This window comes from Phocoena phocoena, chromosome 3 (assembly GCF_963924675.1).
Source record: "Phocoena phocoena chromosome 3, mPhoPho1.1, whole genome shotgun sequence".
In the NCBI taxonomy this organism is placed as follows: domain Eukaryota; kingdom Metazoa; phylum Chordata; class Mammalia; order Artiodactyla; family Phocoenidae; genus Phocoena; species Phocoena phocoena.
Genome location: NC_089221.1, coordinates 37,882,456 through 37,905,949, shown reverse-complemented (window position 1 = coordinate 37,905,949; position 23,494 = coordinate 37,882,456). Strand labels below are relative to the sequence as shown.

At 34.6% G+C, this 23,494-nt stretch overlaps 1 protein-coding gene across 1 annotated transcript in view; it reads left to right on the top strand.

Annotated features, from left to right (window-relative positions):
- Positions 1–23,494, top strand: part of HCN1 (hyperpolarization activated cyclic nucleotide gated potassium channel 1) — a 368,449-nt gene that overhangs the window by 200,908 nt on the left and 144,047 nt on the right. The window contains exon 3 of the mRNA XM_065873350.1: positions 561–722. Coding sequence (XP_065729422.1) covers positions 561–722 — 162 coding nt within the window. The remainder of the gene's footprint in view (positions 1–560; positions 723–23,494) is intronic.

The window sequence follows — 23,494 nt, the reverse complement described above, 5'->3', positions numbered from 1 at the left end:
CCACTATTCACGTTCAATCTGCACAATAAAAGAAGTAGCTCTAACTCATATAGCTATAAAGTTAACTGCAGTTAATTGTCAATCTTCCTTTATGTTTTGCAATTAAACTACTTTTGCTAATGGTTTTCAGTCCTTGGGTTACTTTTTTGGTTCTCAACAAATCTGTTAACAAGGAATGAGAAGCAGAGAAGCGTGTGCCCATCATTTGTCAAATTTGCTAAGTTCTTTTAAAGCACCTTTGCTAAAATGCTTGAAAGGACAGTAAGTGAAAAACTACTGGCAAAACCAATGTTCTTTAAAACATGACTCATCGATTTAATGTATTCATGTCACCTCTGTTCCTCATGGAGAACCCACAGTTGGTTGTAATACTCATAGAGTGCCAGACCTCAATGTAAGGATAAAGACATGCAATCTCTGTTTCTATTTGTAAAAGTTCTTTCTGTATTTTTATTAAATTGATACTTGGACTATATAATGTCAGTGTCTACCGACATTGGTAGTATTCTTGACTTTTAAAAATTTGATTCTAAGAATTGATTTTATATTTTGGTCAACAGATTTTCCACATGACATATGATCTCGCCAGCGCTGTGGTGAGGATTTTTAACCTCATCGGCATGATGCTGCTCCTTTGCCACTGGGATGGCTGTCTTCAGTTCTTGGTACCACTGCTGCAGGACTTTCCACCAGATTGCTGGGTGTCTCTAAATGAGATGGTTGTAAGTAATTCGTCTTATTTTACACTGTGTTTTCTACGTTTTGCCAACAAGTTTTAAATATTTATGTTAGAATGATCTAATTAGCCCCATAAATGGTGAAAGAAAACTTAATTTTGCTTCTGTGGATATAAAATCAGATGTTTCTGTTTCTACAGCTAAAGTTTATTTACATGAAATGTTCCAGGGGGATGTATATGTTACAGCCTCTATTTTTTAGATATCTTACTCTGTGTATATTGAGACATATTTTATTTCAAAGGTACACACACATATAGTCATAGTATTGTACAACATTCTTTTAAAAATGCCTACTGCTCAGAATAACTTCTTTCTTTCAACATGATTTTAGCATTTACTGTGTTCAAGACATGCAATTCTAGGCATTGTAAACATGCAGACATGTTACATCAGTGTCAATGCAAATGAGATATGTATGACATGCAATGATATTTCAGATAGTACTTCCTTCTAGAGAAAACATCATGGGAAAGATAGCCTTTAAACTTTACCATAAAAGACATGTAAATATAAAAATGTCTGTGAAATAGAAAATTGATTTACATAGTTAAGTGTACTTATATTCACATTTAATTTTAAGAGCATTCATTTGGATATACATAGTGCAACAGTCACAAAGGAATTGAAACAATTGTGAATTTTTTTTTTAAAAAAATTTATTTATTTATTTTTGGCCGTGTTGGGTCTTCGTTTCTGTGCGAGGGCTTTCTCTAGTTGCGGCGAGTGGGGGCCACTCTTCATCGCGGTGCGCGGGCCTCTCACTGTCGCGGCCTCTCTTGTTGCGGAGCACAAGCTCCAGACACACAGGCTCAGTAGTTGTGGCTCACGGGCCTAGTTGCTCTGCGGCATGTGGGATCCTCCCAGACTAGGGCTCGAACCCGTGTCCCCTGCATTGGCAGGCAGATTCTCAACCACTGCGCCACCAGGGAAGCCCGTGAATATTTTTAATATATATATTCACAGATATTTGTTCGCTCTTTAAGTTCTCATATTTTCTTCTTGCATTACATTTTAATTACCTTATATTTAATAAAACGTTATTTAAGTTAACTGCACATCAGAATAGCCTTCTCTTATGTTTCACATTTTATAGGTGGTAAATTTTATGAGACTTTCACAGAATTTTAACTTTGGCATAAATCGAACACCCTCTTCTTTTCCGGACTGTTCTATTATTAATTTCATAGATTGTTATTGTAAAAATGACATAGACATCTTAAGAATATACATTTTTGTCTCCTAACCAATGAAGCTCAGGCTTTGTGTCTGAAGGCAAGAGGGGTTTATAGCACATGTTGAGAAGAATGTCTTTTTTTCTCCCTTTTGTCTCTTCTTGCCTACGTATTTTTCTCCCTTCCTCCCTCCCTCCTTTCCTCCATTCTTTATTCCTTTCACTCCTTTCTTTGAGGCCCAGTATTCACCTGGATCTCTCCTTCATTTCATTCATATCTGCTTAAATGTCACTGCCTCACAGAAGCCTTCCCTAACCACCCTAATATATTACCCAATTTGTTTATATTTTATCTTAAAAGAATTTAGCAACTCACACGCACATGGGCATGCACACACACACACTTATTTGTTATTTATATTTTTCTGTGTTCCCCACACCGGAGCATAAGTGCCATTCAGTCAAAGAATTTGTCTGGATTTTGTTCTATATTTTATCTCCACTACCTACAACTTTGCCAAACATAGTAATTTGTTGTAACCTAGTCACTTATCATCAAAAGTTTGAGAAATGTTCTTTATGGAACTTTCTGTATCTAAAATACAAACCAAGGAGTTTGATCAACTCACTTTTCAAATCTGTGTAGTCTCATTGATTATAGATCTGTCACTTTTCTTATCACTGAAGAAGCAAACATAAAGACAGTACTAAGATATTTGGGGATGAGGAAAAAACAACGGCTCTTATAAACTCACTGCTGACTGAGTGAATAGTTATAAAAAACACTAACACCGCTGCCAAAAGATGATTCATCATTGGCACCAACTAATATTTAAATTTGCAAATAATTATTATTTTAAATTTTCTCTATGTATCTTTTAAAAAATAGCAATTGTCATTATTGAAAGAGTAAAGGAATTGTTATTAGGTATCCATAAATGGCATATAATTGTATAATTATAATATTAGGAAATATACTAGTTAATATGTGTAGTGGTAAACACATTTAATGAAGAAAAATTTTAATGTCTTGCTCATTTTTCTTTAAATGCCTCTATATGTGCCCATTTGCGTCTGTGTTTGTTTTTAATCTAACATAGTCAAACCTTTGCTATATTCTGATGTTGAACAAAATACCTTTCCTGAATTTGCAATTTGCTTCTTGGGTTTTTTTCTTTTTGGCTGCAGTTTTACTTAGGAAATTGGCTCCTATTTTCTTTCACATTTATTTAATATTATTTCCATGTCTAACTCTAACGTAGAGCATAGGAAAGAGTTAAGTCTTACATTCAACTATAAGGACCAGAAATTCTTCTATATTGTGAATATTAGTGATATAAAGGAGATAATAACCATAAAAAAGACAATTTTTTTTTTTTTTTTTTTTTTTTTTTTATGCGTTACGCGGGCCTCTCACTGTTGTGGCCTCTCCCGCTGCGGAGGACAGGCTCCGGACGCGCAGGCTCAGCGGCCATGGCCCACGGGCCCAGCCGCTCCGCGGCACGCGGGATCCTCCCAGACCGGGGCACGAACCCGCGCCCCCTGCATCGGCAGGCGGACTCCCAACCACTGCGCCACCAGGGAAGCCCAAAAAAGACAATTTTTAATCAATAGAGAATCTCAATAGTATCTTTTGACCTTGAAAATATTATTTTCTATCCTAAAGTTATTGAATTCTCAAAAAACTTCCATCCATCACAACAAAACAGAGAAAAGTGTATTTACATACAAAGAGGGTTTTAAAGGAGAAATGAAAATCCAATATAAGAAAAAAGCACTCTATATTTACATATCATGCTTACTGTATACAAACCCCAGTGCTTTGAAAAAGGCTATCTTATTTGGTCCTCACAGCAGAAAAATGAGGTATGCACTATTCTCCTCCATTTTGCAGTTCAGAAAACTCAGATTTTTAGAGGTTAAACTAATTGTTCAGTGTCACACATGTAGTAGATTATAGAATCAAGATTAGAATGCATATCTATCTGGCTCTATAATTTCTGTTCTAAACTACGTTAGAATACCTTATGTTGCACAGATTATAGAAAACAGTTTAAGAAAGTAGTTACAAAAAAAGAAACTTGTAGTCACAGCACACCAATTATAGTAAAAAATCACTTGAAAATCAGCATTTGAGCTTTGACACTAAAAAGTGGCAAGACTGATATGAGACGTAGATGTAGAAAAAGAAAATCATATTGGGAAGGCCAAAATTGGGAAGCCAGATCAGGGTGGATGCAGGACATGATTGATGCTAGTCATTTTGGGGTCTGGGCTTGACAATTGTGCTTTAACATTTGACATTGGTACTAAATGATTTAAGATAATGATTAGGTAGAGTGTGCAGTGAATTCCTTATGCCTTCCTTCTTTTCCATATCATGCTCTTAAATGATTTATATTTTTAAATACTATTTTGAATCCTCCTTAACCACTTTTGCATTTATATCTATATTCTTATTTTCATATATATACATTTTAAATCTTTCTTAAACACATTTGCATGTATATCTATACCCTTATCTCTATATATATTTAAATCCTCCTTAATAATGTTTACATTTGTATTTATATCCTTATCTACATTTATACATTACTAGCTAGTTATCCATATATGCCCTAAGATGAGAAATTCAGAGGCATTGCCATAACTATACTATATCACTAACTGGTAATTTGTTCAATATATTTATTGTTATATTAACTATTTCTAATCTGCATTTTATTCCATAGAAGGAAGCTCAATTCTTCTTAGCTAATTCCTTTCCAGTCCTTATAAATTCCACTAAAATCATTGCTTAAATGCTGTTTTTTAAAAGTCAGTCCCTCCATTTATATATGACTGATTCATTTTGCTGTGCAGTAGAAGCTAACACAACATTGTAAAGCAACTATACTTCAATAAAAATTAATTTAAAAAAAAGTCAATCACTAACCATGGTGGGCTACTTGCACTGAAGAGGTAAGAGATACTGACTTGCAAAATGCAACCTGAATAGGAATTAATCTTGCTCTGCATTTGTAATATTTGCTTTTGTTTCATTCAAGAAATGTTTGAATTATAGATTTCTGTCTGAATGAAAATCCTGGATTTGCCAGATAATGTTTAATAAGATTAATTTTGAAAATCTTGTCATTCCCATGGTATTTTGTGACTATGTTTTAGGTGTATCACACACACTAAAATTGTAACAGTTGATAATTAAAAGGATCAGAGGCAATGGGTTTTTGGTTTAAATTATAAAATATTATAAAATACTCATTTGAGAATCTAACTAAGAAAATAAAAAATACAATGCATCTGAACTTGCATATTAATCTTGACATAATTTAGGGAATGACTTTACAGAATAAAGAAGGATTTGCAGCTAAATAATACATTCCTAGAGCAATGCTTCTCTAATTGAAATCTTCAGGTTTACTGTCAGGGAGTCTACAGGGTTTCTCCCAGCAATCTGGTAAATATTTGGATACATGTTGGCCATAGTTTGAAATGTTTCAATGTAAGCATATTATGAATTTAGTATCAACCTAAATACAGCATCTGGATTTACCTTTGTGGTTGAAGTGCATTGTGCCATGAGGTGCTATATAAAATAATTCTGGCATATGGGCTTAATAAATACATGATCCATTTATACCAAATGAAGGCTTAATGACATGATATTAGATGTTGTACAAATTTTTCACCATAGGCAAAATGGAGAAATAGGTTTGAAAACTAAGTCATTCATTACATAGTACATAATTTGTATGTTAAACTACATACTCTAGAAAAACTAGTTCTATAATAATCAGCACTATATTTACCTTGTATACAATTATTTGGTTTCAGCAAACAAAACAAAACAAAACATCATCCATCACAGTAGATTTAAATTGAGATGTGTTTATTAATTTATTTTTGTTAATATTTTGTTTGTAAATTTATGTCTGTTTCAGCTTTACAAGAACTATAAGGATAAGAAACTTATATCTAGTTTTATAGTTGTGTTTATTTGAGTTATATCATCCTCAAAATGATTTAAGCCAACTCAAAGATCATTCCTTATGTTTTATTTTCTTGTTATTTGAGGGAATCTATGCATTATTTCATCTTGAGAGATGACATTCTAGAGGTCAAGCAATGTGCCTTATAAGTATCTGCGTACCCCACATGTCCTGTACCAATCTTGCACATATTACTAAATAAATATTAATTATTTATAACAGAATGGGTAATTAACAGCAGCATTTGAAAATTATGTGTAAAGGAGTTATTCTATCATGCATTTTAAATGTTGTTCCTTGGATAATTTGTGTTATAATAATTTGTACATCAAATTATTTCTTCAAAGATATGTAATCACTTGACCAACTTGAGAGCAATATAACGTACTCAAAATTCATGAAATCCAAATCAATGAGCTTCTCGAGCCTTTCATTTCTATATAAATAACAATATTTTCCAGCAAAACGTTAAGATGTATGAACAATACTAACTAAGACTATCAGAGGAAATAAAAGATATAAAACGTCTGGAAGAGTCTAATTAATAAAACCTATGTGGAGAAAATAAGAGATTTGATTGAAAAATCTAGATTACTGTGCAATTTTATTTTCATTTGAGGCAACGTGTCAGGGACACTTACTAATAAACAAGAGGCCACACACTATGCACATTTTCTAGCTCCCTTCCAGTTGGATGGGGCCCTGTGATAGTGATGGTCAGTGGGCTCTGAGTGACAGTATCATATTTTACTTGTAAGTCTAAGCAGTGAAGAGCTGCCACGCAGTCCTCCAGTTATCTTTTTCCTCTCCAGAGGCATGTCTTTTAATGTGTAAACCACAACATAATATAGCTTATCTTGGCTCTCCTAGACAGCAGAATAGAGAGGGAAAAAAACTGGCAGAATTGAATTTATAGAGACACATTCCAGAATTGCGTCTACCACTGCAACCTCTGTGATTTTAGGCAAATCGATTAACTTTACTGTACTTCAGCTATGAAATGAGGGTATATTATTTACTCTTTCACTTAAGCAATCTTACTGAGTACCTGCTTTGTGCCAGGCATTGTTGTAGGCGCTGAACAAGCAGTAGAGAATGACACAAAGTCCCTGCCGTCAGAGTGCTTACATTCTAAAGAGCTTTTGTTCATAGTACTTCTTCCTAGGTGCTGAAAACTATACAGAAATTAGATAATTAGATTTTCTAATCTAAATGAATAGAAAATTATGTACAGAAGTCATTAATATAAATTTGAATTGTGGCCTCTGTAATGTATGCACTGCCCAAAGAGCAAGGAGACAAGTGCTAAGGAAATATTGCCCTCTTTCTGCTTGCCAAGACAGGTACACTTGAAAATGTGGCCATTCTTCCAATTTTTCCCTCCCTAATTTAGCCACCCAGAGAGTGCTTTTTTTTTTTTTAAACTCACATAACAGTGTGCTAGTGGCAGCCTTATGTGGATTGAGATTAAAGACTATAGGGGGTATAAACCAAGGGATGTGGAGACACAAAATAGGGAGACTTGTATTTCCATTACTGTCAACTGGTTTTCAATCAGGAACCTTCGACAAAGAGTGGGGATTGAGACTCCAGTCACTTTTAGCTCAAAAACTGTAACAGTCAAAATAAACGTGTGCTGGGGGGCTAGAGTAAAAAGAGCTGTTTATTGGTTTTAAGTGAATGATTTGGAAAAAAATAAAGGAATACATATTATTCATATGCAATTCCCCATATACAAGTAGAATACTGAAACTTAGGATGACTATATTATTATCTATTGATATTCTAGCAAATGCATAAAGATAAAATTAAAATAGATTCACTTTTTGTTTTACAAAGCCCATAAACTAATTAGATAATGACTGATTGAAATAATACAACTGAGATAATATAATTAAGACATGAAACTAGATATCTCTTAATTAAAAATATATTTCTCCTCTCTTGAGGTCTAGCAATGTATTTCAGATTTGAATTCTATACATTACAAATTATAGTATTATATTACTGATTTTTTTTTTCTGAGTACAATGTGTTGCCTTAACAGAATGTTTTAAAGCCCTAACAAGATGTAATTAATTTGCTGACAAGTCACTGTGTAGCTTTACTGAGAAAAAAAGTGCATTCATAGCTCTGATGAGTTATAATAACAAAGTAGGTCAGCAGACTGCTGACTGCTGTGTTTCTCCTTTGTTGTCCTGTTTCTGCCTATTAGGAAAGCCAGCCTGGTGACTCTTCTCTATTAGATAGAAACACAACCTCTTCACAAAAGTGAAACAATTCACATGGTGTCTTCTTGCTTGTCAGACCTGTATTCTTTTAGGGGAATCAACATATGGAAATAAATCATAATCTGACATTTTGTTTTCAAATGAAATGTACATTTCAACAAACCTCTAACATGAATTATAGTTCCATAATAGAGAAGGATAAAGGATATTACTTAAATTATATATTAGCTATGACTATAGTAAGATGCTTCAGTGATAACAAGACCAATCCATAAGTTCTAAAATTAGTTTTCTTGTATAGACTAGCTTTTAAATTTTAAGCAACCAATGGCTAGACCAAGCTCCATTCATGACATTACTTTATCTAACAAGTGGCACCAACTAAAATTGGAAAAGAAACAAAATATCTTACAGTTCAATATTTTCTCCAGGAAGATTAATTTACTAGACTTTGCTCCCCATCTCCATATATATATTATATATATATATAATATATATGAATTTTGTGGAGACTTTCACAGATGTAATATAATGGTACATGTAACACATTATCGTGTCTATGCTAAATAAAAGGAAAACACATTCATTCCCATCTTGCAAATGAATAGCCTGACCCAGAGAATTGTTATTAGATTTACATAAAGCCAGAAGCAGACAGTATGGGAACTGATGATGAAATCAGTTTTTCCCCTGAATTAATGCTGAACCTACCATAACATTTTACTTCATGTGCCCCAAAGACCTTCATCCATTATAAATTGTCAATTCATGTTTACAGAAAACAACTATAAATTGATTGTACCAGTGGAAGAACTTGGAATATATATGAAAATATTTGAAAAACTCATTGCGTTTTGTATGTGTATGTTTGTTTTTAAGGTTTCTCATTTTACTACTTTCATAAAACTGAAAATCTGGCAAAGAAAAGAAATTTTAACTTCCCGTTTATTCTGAATTTCTCATTTACTTAGGTATCACATGACATGAAGAAAGCCATGTAATAAGTGAGGGATATAAGAAAACAACAGTGGGAACATTATCTGAATCTTAGCATAAACATTTTCATAGTCCCATTATATACTCCATTATTTCTGAGTAGTTTTTAAAGATGCAATATATTCTGGAAATGAGTAATCGCTATGAAAAATTGAATTTGGCTTGTGAACCTTTATTTTATTTCAGTTATTTTATATATATATTTACAATGTGCCAAAGAGTATAGGCAATTTATCAAATAAGATATTAAGAATATGTACTAGAATCATTGGCTGGTCTTCTTTATGCTTTGAGAATATAGAGATGGGTATAGTGTGACCAGCATTTAAATACTCTTCTAGTATTACCAGCCAGGTGCCTCAGAAACATAGCTCTACCTAAGCAAGAGTTAATTAGCACCTGATTCTGCTGTACAACCTGCTGACTCATTCCATGCCTAGAGTTGTGAGCACATTCATCTGTGGACTGTAACCGTTTATTCTAATTGTATAAGCTTGATAATGATGAAAAAATCACATAGGAAAATTGAGAGTTCACCTCCACCACATCTTTGTAATTTATAAAAAGATATATAACAGTGAACCCCCATATAGTCTCTATACTCCAATAGCATCTTCCGGGGCATAGCATAAAGCCAACAAAATTTTTCTCTAAATGTATTCTAATGATAGAAATAAATATTAATTGTAATATCTATTTACAGTATCCACCAAAGCAATTGACTTACATACACAGAGCATTTTCAGCTAGCCTTTGCCTTTGTGGTCAATGTGGTAATCTAAGATCATGATTCCTGCATGTTTGGAAAGGCCTTCCAGTATAAAAATTAAAAAAAAAAATTCTTTAATTTCAGTTGTATTAAAATGAGGACATTATTCAGTTTGACCATTTAAGTTAGGAGTAAGTAAACTATGTTTTCATCCTTTAGGTGATTTTTTTTTAAATGTATTTGTTCTAAGGTAAGCTATTGATTCATATTTTTAAAAAATATTTAGTTAAATAAAATTATAACATGATTGGGAAAAATACCATTTCAGGCAGTACCCATTACTAGCTCTCCACTACTCCCAAACTAAAACTAAAGCATTAATGCTCTATTAAATCATTACATTCTGTCTCGCACTTTTGTAATTCTGCTCTCAACTAGGTTATCAATTATTAAGGAAGAAGAAAAAAACAGAAATTTGGCATAGGCATGTAATCAGTAAATCAAATTAAAGTTTGTATTATTCTATAACAATTATACAAGTCGTTCTCCTGAGGGTAACTTTCCATTTCACTCGTTGACGTTATAATTTGTCTATAAGTTTTCATTATTATTTAACCAGAAGATCAGAACTTTTTAAAAAATAGCTCTTTAGAAAATGATGAAAAAGATTCCATGTATTTATTTTTATACAATGAAATATATAAACACAAAAACCTTATAAACGATAGGTCTGGACACCAGTTATATCTGAAAATTTATGAGAAGGACATGTTCTAATGTCTCCTAATGTATTTCTCTATCATTTAATTTGTATCATAATGCATTGGGTGAACAAATTTAGTGTTCTATAAGAATTAAATGACAACAAAATTTGAAAGAGAAAGGGGAAGATAAACCCATTATTTTACATAAGAATAAAAACTAAAAGACAGAAGTAGAAGATTAGGAACCAAATAGTTAATACAATAAAGATGGATAGCCTTTTCTCCTTTAGGCTTTGTTTCTACTATTGAGGTCATTGGCCATTTTCACTAGATGTCTTTGAAGCCAGCTCTGTTTCTTCCAAAGGAAAGAAAACATATCTTTATCATCACCAGCTGTTGTTTAAGATAGCTGGTTTCTTTTGCTGAGCTATAGTCTCATTAAGATCTTTTATTTCTCATCTAGTAAGTAACAATATGTTCATGGGTATATTTCTACCAACTTTTTTTTTATAAGAACCTATTACAGTACAGAGTTATAACTTCTACCAGGTATCTAATATTTAGTATATGCGAGAATTCCCTGGTGGTCCAGTTGTTAGGACTCCCCACTTCCACCGCAGGGGGCATGGGTTTGATCCCTGGTCGGGTAACTAAGATTCCGCATGCTGCGTGGCCAAAAAAAAAAAAATTAGTATATGCAATCAGGTATTATTATTATTTGATTCTTTATGCATCTATTGGTTTTGTGACATTCATTCACAACCATGCTCAGCAAATTGTCTATATTCGGTTATGAATGAAGAGCTGATTAATTATAATGGCATAGCTTAACAATGCTTCTTTACCACTTAAAGATACTTTTACATACAATAACCAATGTTATGAATATATTATGACTAAAGGAGACATTCAAAAGATCTGGTAAAGTTCATAAAGGAAGTTGGTGATAGAGCTACATCTAGGACAGGAGTCTCCTTACTTGCACTCGCCCCTATTTTCCATTAATGTATGAATGAAGACTTGTTGAAAACTTTGAATGAAGAAATCATACATCCAGATGATTCAGTAAAATAGAAATTCCCTTCCTTTTCATTGCTTTCTTAATATAGAGCTTACCAGACCCTTCTAAAGGAAATAGTTTGAGGATAGCCATAAATAAAACACATGGCCTTGGATTTCCAATATTCTAATGTGTAGATAGGGGCATAATGACACAAATTCTATGGTAACTCATCAAATTTGGTGGGTTAAGATACGTGATTGAAATATGGGTTTCTTTAATAAGAATTTGACCTAATTGGAGCAGACCATGTGTCAAGTAGGTGCCCATTTACTGGAAATCTAGTATGTTAGAGAAGATTGAAATAAAGAGGTATAGAGAAAACATTAATAAAGAGATATTATTTGAGGGACATACAGAAGGTTCTAAGCTAGTTAAATGGGGGAGAATTTGTGGCACATCATAGCACTGGGAATGGGTATCGGTGATGGAGACTGCACACTTACTCTCCTTAAAGCAGAATATTGACAAATTCTTGCCTAATGGACAAAATTATTTCCTAAAGCAAGCAGCAGTGATGAGCGTCTATTTCAAACAAAATTGAAGAATTTGTTGGTTAGTGATAAGTGATAAGAATCAGAAAGGAAGCATTCAAATAATCTTGAGCTAAATATGAGAAATGGTATTATTGTAAACTGGCTAAGCATGGTCAAGCTCTGGAAATAGATTGGTTAGATTCATCTACTGGTTCTCTCATATTTACCAGCTGTGTGACCTTGGATAAGAGACTTAGCCTATTTATGCCTTGGTTTTCTCATCTGTAATGTGGGGATGATGATTATATTTACTTCACAGAGTTTGGAGTAGATGAAGGAACTTATATGTGCCAAATATATAGAACAGTTCTTGTTACATTTCTCAGCTCAATATACACAAGTTATTAATAGTTGTAGTTGTGTGTGAACTAGAGTTGATTTTTCTAGTCTATCAATTTGTACATAGCCCTCCCGTTAAAAAAAAATAATGATTTGAGAGCTTGAAGTAGAAGCAGATATACCATATACCTAGAAATATTAAATGGCATGGAAATAAAAAGTTTGTAATGCATAAGCCTGGGCAAAAACAAAAAAAAAAGGAAAAAACAGAATCTGAAAGTAAACCCTTGCTTTTATTTTCCTACCACCTACGGAAATACTAGAGAAAATGGTCTGAACCCATAATGATAGCTGTAAATAACATTTAGAATGAGAGAAACATTAATGACATTAATAAAAGTTGGAGCAAAGACCAGGAAATGGATACCCCCTTCACTTGGGATTCATGGAATGATAATAAATGATAATAAATGACAGAATGTGGAATAGTTTCAATTTTGTTTAATAATGTCTTTTGTGAAGTGAAATATCAATATTTTAAACTGAGTAGACAGAAATAAGCTCTAGGGAAATTGAACTCCAAGTCAATACTTTGGTACTCCAAATGGGCTGGACACCTGGCCCATGTGAATTACACCTTAAAACGGTGATATCTTGGAGAAGAAATGGTGGACGGATTGCATAGGTTCTTTCATAAACCATGAAAATGGGCAAAGCACTGGTTGTCCATGATATATGTAAATAATGCATGAATTGACAAAAAGAGAATGAAGAGAGATGCTGCTAATTACAATCTGATGTGTTTGATGTTAATTCCAAACAAGACTCTGAACTAAATTATAAAATAAATTGTTTGTGAGCACTGAGAAAAGGTTGTGTTTATTTAATGAAAGCAAGTCAAAACAGAGCAGCCTTCTTCTCATTTTTATTCTTTTATATATAAGATATGAAAAGAAAAATATTTGTTGAAAACCTTGCTAAGGACATATACAAGTCCACTATTTCCTTTTTGAGATGAACATTAGACTGGTACATGCAGTTTATAGAAGGCTTTCTGCAAGGTTTTTCATGACATCTTATTATGAAATATTTGGACTAACAAAAATAGAATTGGATGGGTTAATAAGTGGCTGAGTGCATGTTTTCTGCTCTCACACACTAAAGTGCAGATTAATAGATTGATGTCAATATAGAAGATGTTTAGTGGATGCTTGCAAGATATGGTGTCTTTTCAACATATTAATGTGATCTGAGGTGTTTTCAGCATATCAATAATAATTTGGCTGAAGCCACCAAAGATGCAGCCAACACGGAACAAAAAAGAAATGGCTAATATACCATGGTATAGATTCGTATTTAAGAAGATATTGTTATATAGGAAAATGAACTGAATCTAATAGAATGGATTTTTTTAAATGTTGCCAAACATAAGTTCTTATAATAAGAATCAAAAAAAAAAAAAAGAAAAAAGACAAATACAGGAATCAGACATGGCTCAGTCAAGGATATGAAAAATACATAGGATTTTGGTGACTATAATTTCAATATATGTCAATAATTGAGATACTGTCCATGTTAAATAAATTTAAAAATCCTAACCATCAATACTTTTAAAAGAAAAAGAATTAATTTTGGGTATCAAATTCTAAGATCTTATAATTCTACAGGTAATTATTTTCTTTACAAAAAAGGACATATTTATTTATTTACTTATTTGGCTGCATTGGGTCTTTGTGCCTGTACGTGGGCTTTCTCTAGTCGCCGCGAACGGGGGCTACGCTTCATTGCGGTCCGCGGGCTTCTCATTGCGGTGGCTTCTCTTGTTGTGGAGTGCTCTAGGCACGCGGGCTTCAGTAGTTCTGGCACGCGGGCTCAGTAGTTGTGGCTCGCAGGCTCTAGAGTGCAGGCTCAGTAGCTGTGGAGCACGGGCTTAGTTGCTCCACGGCATGTGGGATCTTCCCAGACCAGGGCTCGAACCCGTGTCCCCTCCATTGGCAGGTGGATTCTTAACCACTGTGCCACCAGAGAAGCCCCGGCAATTACTTTCTGATCAGAAGATAGCCAATTAATTATCTCTTTCTTTTTTTCCTAATATCTTTATTGGAGTATGATTGCTTTAGAATGGTGTGTAAATTTCTGCTGTATAACAAAGTGAATCAGCTATACATATACATATATCCCCATATCTCCTCCCTCTTGCGTCTCCCTGTCACCCTCCCTATCCCACCGCTCTAGGTGGTCACAAAGCACCAAGCTGATCTCCCTGTGCTATGCGGCTGCTTCCTACTAGCTATCTATTTTACATTTGGTAGTGTATGTATGTCCATGCCACTCTCTCACTTCATCCTAGCTTACCCTTTCCCCTCCCCATGTCCTTAAGTCCATTCTCTACATCCTCATCTTTATTCCTGTGAAATATAAATCCTCACTGGTTATCTTTTTTTCCTGAAATTATGCTTTTAAAACTATTTTTGATCCATTAATAAATTCATTTGTATGTAAGACAAATTAAGGACATTGTGACTCATTAATAATTAACTTTGATTTTCAATAACCATTTTTCTCAGATAGCTCACTTTATTATTTAACAGAGTGTATAGGCATTAAGAAAGCATTAAAGCACATTTACATATTGTAAAAACCTAGGGAGAGTACAGCTGAGAGAATGGAATTATGCCAAATTGAACAAAAGAGATTTCATTATTTTTACACTTAATCTTTTCAATTATGTAAACAGGAAGCAAAGCCTCCTTGTTTGCAATGTGTCTTTCTTTGTAGTACATCCCTTACTCTGTAGCTGAATTTAGTTCATAAATTTGTATCACTCATTTTGACAGATCACTCTGATGAATTCCTTGATTGAGAAACTTAGAAGTAATGTGGCTCTGCTTCCACAAACCATTAACATCTTGTCTCATTTGTTCTATTTTTCTTTATTACTTGTAATAAGAAAAATCTTTAAAATTATAACAAAAATATTCTCCTAGAATAATTAGTCATTTGCCAGTTTCCATTTGGAGCATGATCAGAGCAAAAGATTGTTTAGGTCGCCAGAAGAAAGTCAGAAGCTGCATATTTCACATTTGACTTCACCAAAAATAATGCCATTCTTAATATAATTGTGATGCATCTGTTTGTTTTTTTCATTGCAGCCAAGTTATGGAAAATTGAACTTACAGTGGCTTAAAATGCTTATCTCTTTATTTAGAGATAAAAGAGATACTAGATCATAAGTTAACTCATCCTCTCTCTATGAATCTTTCATTTGTGAAATTACATTTCTTTAGAGAATCCAGAGCAAAGTTGGGAGAAGGGATATGAAATAAACAACCAATCAACCAAACACCTGTAACCAATTTCATCAATATTAATAGGACACAACTAATCACAGCCTTTATATAGCTCATTTTTTCACTTATTTCCCAGTAATTTGATGCAAGAGAGTTCAACGGCAAGAGAAATGGGGAAAGTATCTGAAATTTATTCTAAAAATTAATTCTTGACTATGGAATTAATGCAAGTTCAGCCCAGTCTAGCATAATGTCCCATGCTATACTTCATGGGACATACTACAGTTGCATATACAACATAATACAAAAAATCTTGCTTATCAAATAGTTATGTAATATATTTTAGAATATTACATTTAACATGACAGGAATGAAAAATATTTCACCAACTTTTGAAACCAAAAATTGCGTGTTACTATAAAAGTCAACTAAGTCAGCAAAAATAACCAGAAATTTTTGTTTTCTAAATATACAATTGAATATGTAAATTGGAATGCACATAGAAAATTCTTTAATAATCACATGAAAACTTGAGGCTATCAAATTAAACTAGCATTTGAAAAATAAATTAAAATAACTAAAAAAGAAAATGCAGTCAGTTCAATCAAAAGGTTTTAGCCAAACACTATCTGATCTAACCAAATTGACTTCAAAATGGATAGCAAACTTAAATGCCTAATGAGCCAATACAGTAATATAGATGCATGAATTAGAGCCAGTGAAAAACAAAAAGCGACGACTTGCCTCTGGTGAGCCAGGCAAAGCTTATCCTGTCTAAGGGACACACCCGCTCCTCAATTTCATCTGATAATTATCACATGGAAGTTTATACCCAGTGTTGGCCAGAACTATCAAGGAAAGCTGGATATTCAGATTTTTATGGGAAATGCCATAACTTTTTAGATATAGCAACTAATACACACACGGACACACAGAGACATACACAGATACACATACACACACAGCATACCTTGTTTTATTTCACTTCAATTTATTTCATTTTGCAGATATTTATTGTGTTTTTTACAAATTGAAGGTTTGTGGCAACCCCCTGCATTGAGCACGTCTATCAGTGCCATTTTTCCAACAGCATTTGCTCATTTTGTGTCCCTGTGCCACATTTTGATAATTCTTGCAATATTTCAAATGTTTAAAAATTATTATTTTATTTGTTACGGTGATCTTGATCAGTGATTTTTGTTGTTATTGCAAAAGGTTTACAACTCACTGAAGGCTGGGATGACGGTTAGCATTTTTTAGCAATAAAGTATTTCTTAATTAAGGTATATACATTGTTTTAGACATAATGCTGCTACATACTTAATAGACTCCAGTGTAGTATAAACATAACTTTAATATGCACTGGGAAACAAAAAAACTCCCTGTGACTTACTTTATTGTGATACTGGATTTATTTCAGTGGTTGGGAACCAAACCCGCACTATCTCTGAGGTGTGCCTATAAGCACAAAAATTATATATACATACACAAGTATATATACAAAATGTATATTATATTATTTAATTGTATATACTTATATATCATTTTACATCATTATTATTTTTTAAAAATAATGTATGCCAAAATAAAAAATGCCAGCAAGCTTGATTTAGGTCCAGTAGGCCATCAGTTTCCAACTTCTGAAATTAATCATTTAGTTCATACGGTTGAAACCAGGATTACATGCTTTGTCTCTGCATGCATTGGTCCTTTCAGATTCAGGCCCTAACAGAATTCCTCCTTTTTCCTCCATTTACAAAAGGAAAAAAAAATCGATTAATGTAAAAGGGATCTGGGGAACATAGGAGAATGGGAATTTGTCCACATTAGTGACTCAGCCTGCTGTTAGTGATAAAATCGAAAACATATCCAGCATCTTAAATTTATCACTAGAGATGTTGTTCAGTTTTAAGTATGTAGTGTCCAGGCTGTACTGAATACGATTTGGAAGAGTATCGTACCGTACTTAAGTATAAGACCTCCTCCCTCCACACCACAGGATCTGTTTGCATCCACTTATTTGCATGAGATTAGGATGCATTAGTAGCATTTATCTATCATCTATCTATCTGTCTACTTATCTACCTGCTTACCTATTTATTTATTTATTGACTGACTATTCTTGTACCACTGATCAAGTGGGAAAATAGACTGATAATCAAACAAAATCTTGCCCTAATAGTTGTCTATTTTTCCCCAGGAATATAGAAAATAAACAAAATAAAGAACTATAAAAGATAATCCCAGGCAGCACAAATCCTATTAAGAAACCTCAAAAGGGAGCACAATACAGTGACCTGGGTCAAGCAGATCTATTTAAAGGTGCGTAGTCCAGGATGAAGGGACAGCTGACTGGTGTAGCTGGAGTGGTGTGAGAGAGGAGTACAAAAATGACGTTGGAAAGATATCCAGGGACCAGCCAAATCACAAAGGGTCTTGTAAACCGCTGGAAGATTTGGGGTTTTGTTCTCTGTAAAATGGAGAACTGAATGAGACCCAGTGGCCTACGCTGTGAAAACCCCTCCCACTGCAGAATGCAGAGAAGGGAGTCCTATTTTCCTATTTCACAGAACAAGTTACAACACCAGGCACTAAGGGGCAGGAGTGTGAGAACATGTCTAAGTAAGGTGACAGCAAGCATGTGGTTGGGCCGCAGCAGTGGAGCCCAGAGCAGTGCAGAGGTCGGCTGTGTGTAATGAAAGCTGCAGGCAGCAGGGCAGAGCAAGGGAGTTTGACCTGAGCAGTGAGGTCCGGATGTGGGGCAGCAGCTGCCCTCCCCTGGGGAGAGCAAGGAAGCACAGTGGCCTATGTAAGTAGGTCAGACTGATCTGAAACATATGTGACATATTCCTTAGCATTTCAGGTGGAAGACGGGGCCTGAGTTTCTTTGGTCATGAAGGTGGGAGTGGCTAAGAACTTAATTTAGATATAAATACTAAGCTGACCTCATGTTTTTCTAAGGAGGGATAATTTGGGTAGATTTGTTCTTTTGTTATATCAGTCAGTCAACGAATATTAATTAATTGTCAGCTCTGTGCTGGGCACTATTGTAGGTACTATTATCCTGCTTTGGGAGTTCTACATTCTAATTGAACTTGTTCCTATACAAGGAATAATTGGGAGTAAGCCTGATTTTCTCAAGTATCATGTTCAGTGAAGAGAAACCAAAACAAATGTTTGATTTCTGGCAGTCTTGGAACTTTAGTGATGCTTGAGCTCTTTGATTTGCTTCTGTCTTCATTATTTGAAAGATTCTCAACAGGTATGCCTATTGAAGCTGATGCTTTGTCAATATGTACAATGACATCAAACATTAATGTTTGGGCTTCCCTGGTGGCGCAGTGGTTGAGAGTCTGCCTGCCGATGCAAGGGACACGGGTTCGTGCCCCGGTTCCGGGAAGATCCCACATGCCGCGGAGCGGTTGGGCCCGTGAGCCATGGCCGCTGAGCCTACGCGTCCGGAGCCTGTGCTCCACAACGGGAGAGGCCGCAACAGTGAGAGGCCCGCGTACCGCAAAAATTAATTAATTAATTAATTAATGTTTGATTTTTCTTTCTACCTTCCTTTAATCTCCTTTAATATCACTACTTCTAGGAAGTCTCTGTTAAAGTACTCTGTGTACTTGCATTTATATCGACTGAATTCGTTAGGAATCCATTTTTTAAAATTAGGCTACAATTGTAAAAGTAATATCCTGTTGGTTAACTGGCCATCTTCTTTTAACCCTGGAGAGCATCTTCCATGTCTCTATGAGCCATTTGCTCTATTTCACTCTTCTTATGTAGTGATACCGAGTAACAACTTCACGAAGGTCAAACGAAACCCTGTTTAAATAAAAGGGAAATTTGAATTTGACTCATTTCCTTCTAAAAAAGACAACAGATAACATATTAATTTGCAGTATTTCTCATTTTAGCTAATCATTATACTTCATTTTTTTCTTTTCCTAGAAGAAAAAACTTACTAGAAAGTATTAAATCACTCTATGTATTTAATTTGAAGGCTAAAATATCATTTGGCCTGTGCCATTTCTCTGATAATGATATAGTTTTTTTATCAGATTTGCATGATAACCACTTTGAAGCTGAAATATATATGGAATTATGTCAGACAGAGAGAGATTTTCTTTGAGTCATATACTTCAGTTAAAGAAAAAAAAGTTACATTCAGGCTCCTATTTGTTTTTCTCTCCTCACTCCATCACCTAACACTTTTCTGAAAGAGAGAAAGCTGCAATTCAACTCATAAGGAAACTATTTCTTAGGTATCTTCCAGTGAAATTTTAAGTGACTACTGGTAGTTGAAAACATAAAATAATCAATTTATTAAATGGAGATAGGGCTCTATTAACAATATAATCATGCAGTGAGAATGCACACAGAGCATTCACTGAAATATACTTCCAGTTCTGCAGAAGAGTCACAAATTTTCTTTTGACAAAAGAAAGCAATTCCTGGAGCTTAAGCAGTACGCAGAAAATTGCAAAATTCTTTTAGTACAATTGCTGTCATATTAAGCATCTGATAGCTGTGCATGATTATTTTCACAGAGGTTGCTAGGAAGAGAGACATAATTTAAATGCATATTCTTTCTGTAGCTACGGCTATAAGAAACATAGTTGGCACTACTGGGGACCAAAATAATTAGAGTATGCTTCAGCTTACTTGGCATATTACTTAATATTTGTGCTCACTCTATGTTAGGAACCCTGATGCGCACCTCATCTCATTTAATCTTCACCAGCTCTAAAGTGTGCATTGCTAATCTCAATTTTATAATAAAGAAACTTGAGCTCTGAGTCCTTAATATCTCTACTGTAAATGGTAGAGCTGAGATTTAAGTCGGGTTTGTCTAATTCCATGCCTCAAAAGCTCTTTCATGGCTTAGCCATTCGGTCTCAACATCAGGACTTTGTTGATTATTTAGTGTCTTAGCTGGGGCTGCCATTATAAAAAGAAAAGAATACCACAGACTGGGTGGCTTAAACAAGACGTATTTATTTCTCACTGTTCTGGGGGCTAGGAAGTCCAAGATCAAGGTGTGTGTCATTTTGGTTCCTGGCGAAAGCTGTCTCCCAGGCTTGCAGATGACCATTTTCTCACCGTATCCTCACGTGGAGGAGAGAGCAAACTCTCTGGTCTCTTATCACAAGGTCTCATGACTAATGCCATCATGGAGACCTCACCCTTATGACCCCATCTAAACAAATTGCCTCCCAAAGGCTCCATCTCTAAATACCATCCCATTGGGGGTTAGGGCTTCAGCATAAGAACTTGGGCAAGTTGTGTGTGGAGGGGGGTGGAGAGACACAATTCAGTACAGAGCATCTAGGTTGTTTTAATCCTTCCTTCCAGTTTAACCCCAGCCAGGCACATCTTTCAGGTGATCAAAATTGGATGTGTCAGTATGTTAATTTTTCACGTGTTGTGGCAGCCAGTTGCTGATGGTCCTGCCTCCTGATATTCACACTTCGCATATTGTACCAGGGTTGGTCTGTGTTACCCAGAAAAAAAAAAAAAAAAAAAGGTAGAAGTGCATCCTCTATTCTCTGTCTCTCTCATCCCTTGCTGGGGAGGGTGTGCATGGGGAGCCACCTGCCATGTGTGAGATGCCTTGTGGAAAGGCACTAAAGCGTCCTGCCAACAGACATTAGTAGCTGAAACTGGGTCCTCAGCACTCCTTTGGACGGCGCATGCCTGGCTTATTTTTGGACTGACTCTCTCATGGGAGATTCTGAGCCAGAGGTACCCAGCTAAGCTACTCCCTGATTCCTGATTCTCAGAGACTGTATGAGAAAACAAATGTTTGTTGCTTTAAGCTGGTAAATGGGAGGACATTTTCCTGCACAGCAATAGATAACTGATGCACTTGGCATTATATTTTTTTATTTTATTTTATGTCAACCTAGCCAAAGCAGCCTTCAAGTCATTCTTCTTTTCCACTGAGAGCATCCCTCAAATCTTACATTCTTCATGAAAGTTTTTATTCACTTTGATACTCTCAGATTTTAAAGTTGTGTCCTGGGTTAAATGCATGATGTGACAAATTTGTCATGTGCATACAATGAATGTGAATGTAGGTCATTAGGAAATATTCTTGAAAATAATAAAATAAGTAAAATGCCTCCACTATAAATTAAGAATTTGTGGTTATTTGGAACGAGAATAAAATCTGTCTTCTCACTACCTTCGAAGAAATTATTACTAAGCAAATTAAAAAGCATTTATAAAGCAATTATACTCCAATAAAGATGTTAAAATAAATAAAATCAAAAGCATTTGTAAAAAATAAATTAAAATATGTTAAGTAAAAACATTTCATAATTTATACTTTGTAATCATGTAATAGGAAGTTTACATTTACTCATATCAATGATTATGACACAATGGAACTGATTCTCCTATGTGGCTTGAGCATATCCCATTTATTTATATCTAAAATTTGCATATGCATTACATTATTAACCTAATGTGTATACTTAAGCATATCTTTGCTAGTGTAATTCCCAATTGATACTTAAACTGGCATCAAAACTGCATTTCTTTCTAAAATACACTGATGCTGACTTGCCACCAATTTTTAAAAATTAACGTACAGTTGATTTACAATGTGTTAGTTTCAGGTGTATAGCAAAGTGATTCCGTTATACATGTGCATGTATATATATATTTTTGTCAGATTCTTTTCTATTATAGGTTATTACAAGATATGGAATGTAGCTCCCTGTGTCCCTGTGCTATGCAGTAGGTCCCTGTTGTTGATCTGTTTTATGTATAGTAATGTGTATCTGTTAATCCCAAACTCCTGAACACACTCACCTGGGTCTAGGGTAGGGGCTTTTGATGTTTTAACATTGAGAAGGCAACATCATGCCAAGCAGAGTACTAGATAGAGAATTAGAAGGACTGAGCTTTAATCCAAGTTTTCCCTTTCTGCACTATTTAATCTTATAAAGAGAACTTATTTTCTGTAAACTCTTTACTTATCTGTAAAATGAGGAAGTTGGACTATTAGTAGTTAGCCTTAGAATTCTTAGTATTTGGTGAAAAACTGAGGACCAATATGTCAAATCAATGAATATGTATAAAAAGTAAAGTCTAACTGATCTGGCTGAAGTAAGAGTGGAGCCCTGGAGTCTAGGCTTCCATCTCCCCAAGTCCTTCTAAGGCCCTGTCAATGTTGGGAGCATGGTGTGACAACCTAATGGATTAGATGCTCTTTAGCACAATTGTATTTATAATATTACAGAATTTTATTCAGTAGAGACCAGTTAACAAATAGGTTATTTGCCGTGGAAAATATAATTTGAATAAAATGCTTTTCTTTTGGAGCTCTTGTCAATTCATAACCACTTCTTTTTACTAGCTTATGAATAAATATTACCATTTCATTGTCATTATATCATAATTAGTGACCTCTATACATAGGCCTATATCAAAATTCAACCAACCTGCCATGTGAAATAAATAAATGTAACAAGTGACACAGGTGTGATAAAATGCAGAACCTCCTCTCCTGTCTTAAGCATCAGATGTTTGAGCTAAGAAGAACATCTGGACCATCTCGTATAGTCTGTTGGGTTTAGGTAACAAATTTGTTATTGGCTGTGTGTGCTGGGCTTAAAGCCCATTGGACAAACCCTGAAACTCTGAGTAATCTACTGCCAACATAAAGTAAAAACTGTGGGAATGAGCAGATCTGTGCCATAAGGAGGCTTATCTGCTGACATTCACAGAAGCCGTACAGCATGTTGCACACAAGTACTGTCTCTGTATCCTTCAAGTCATG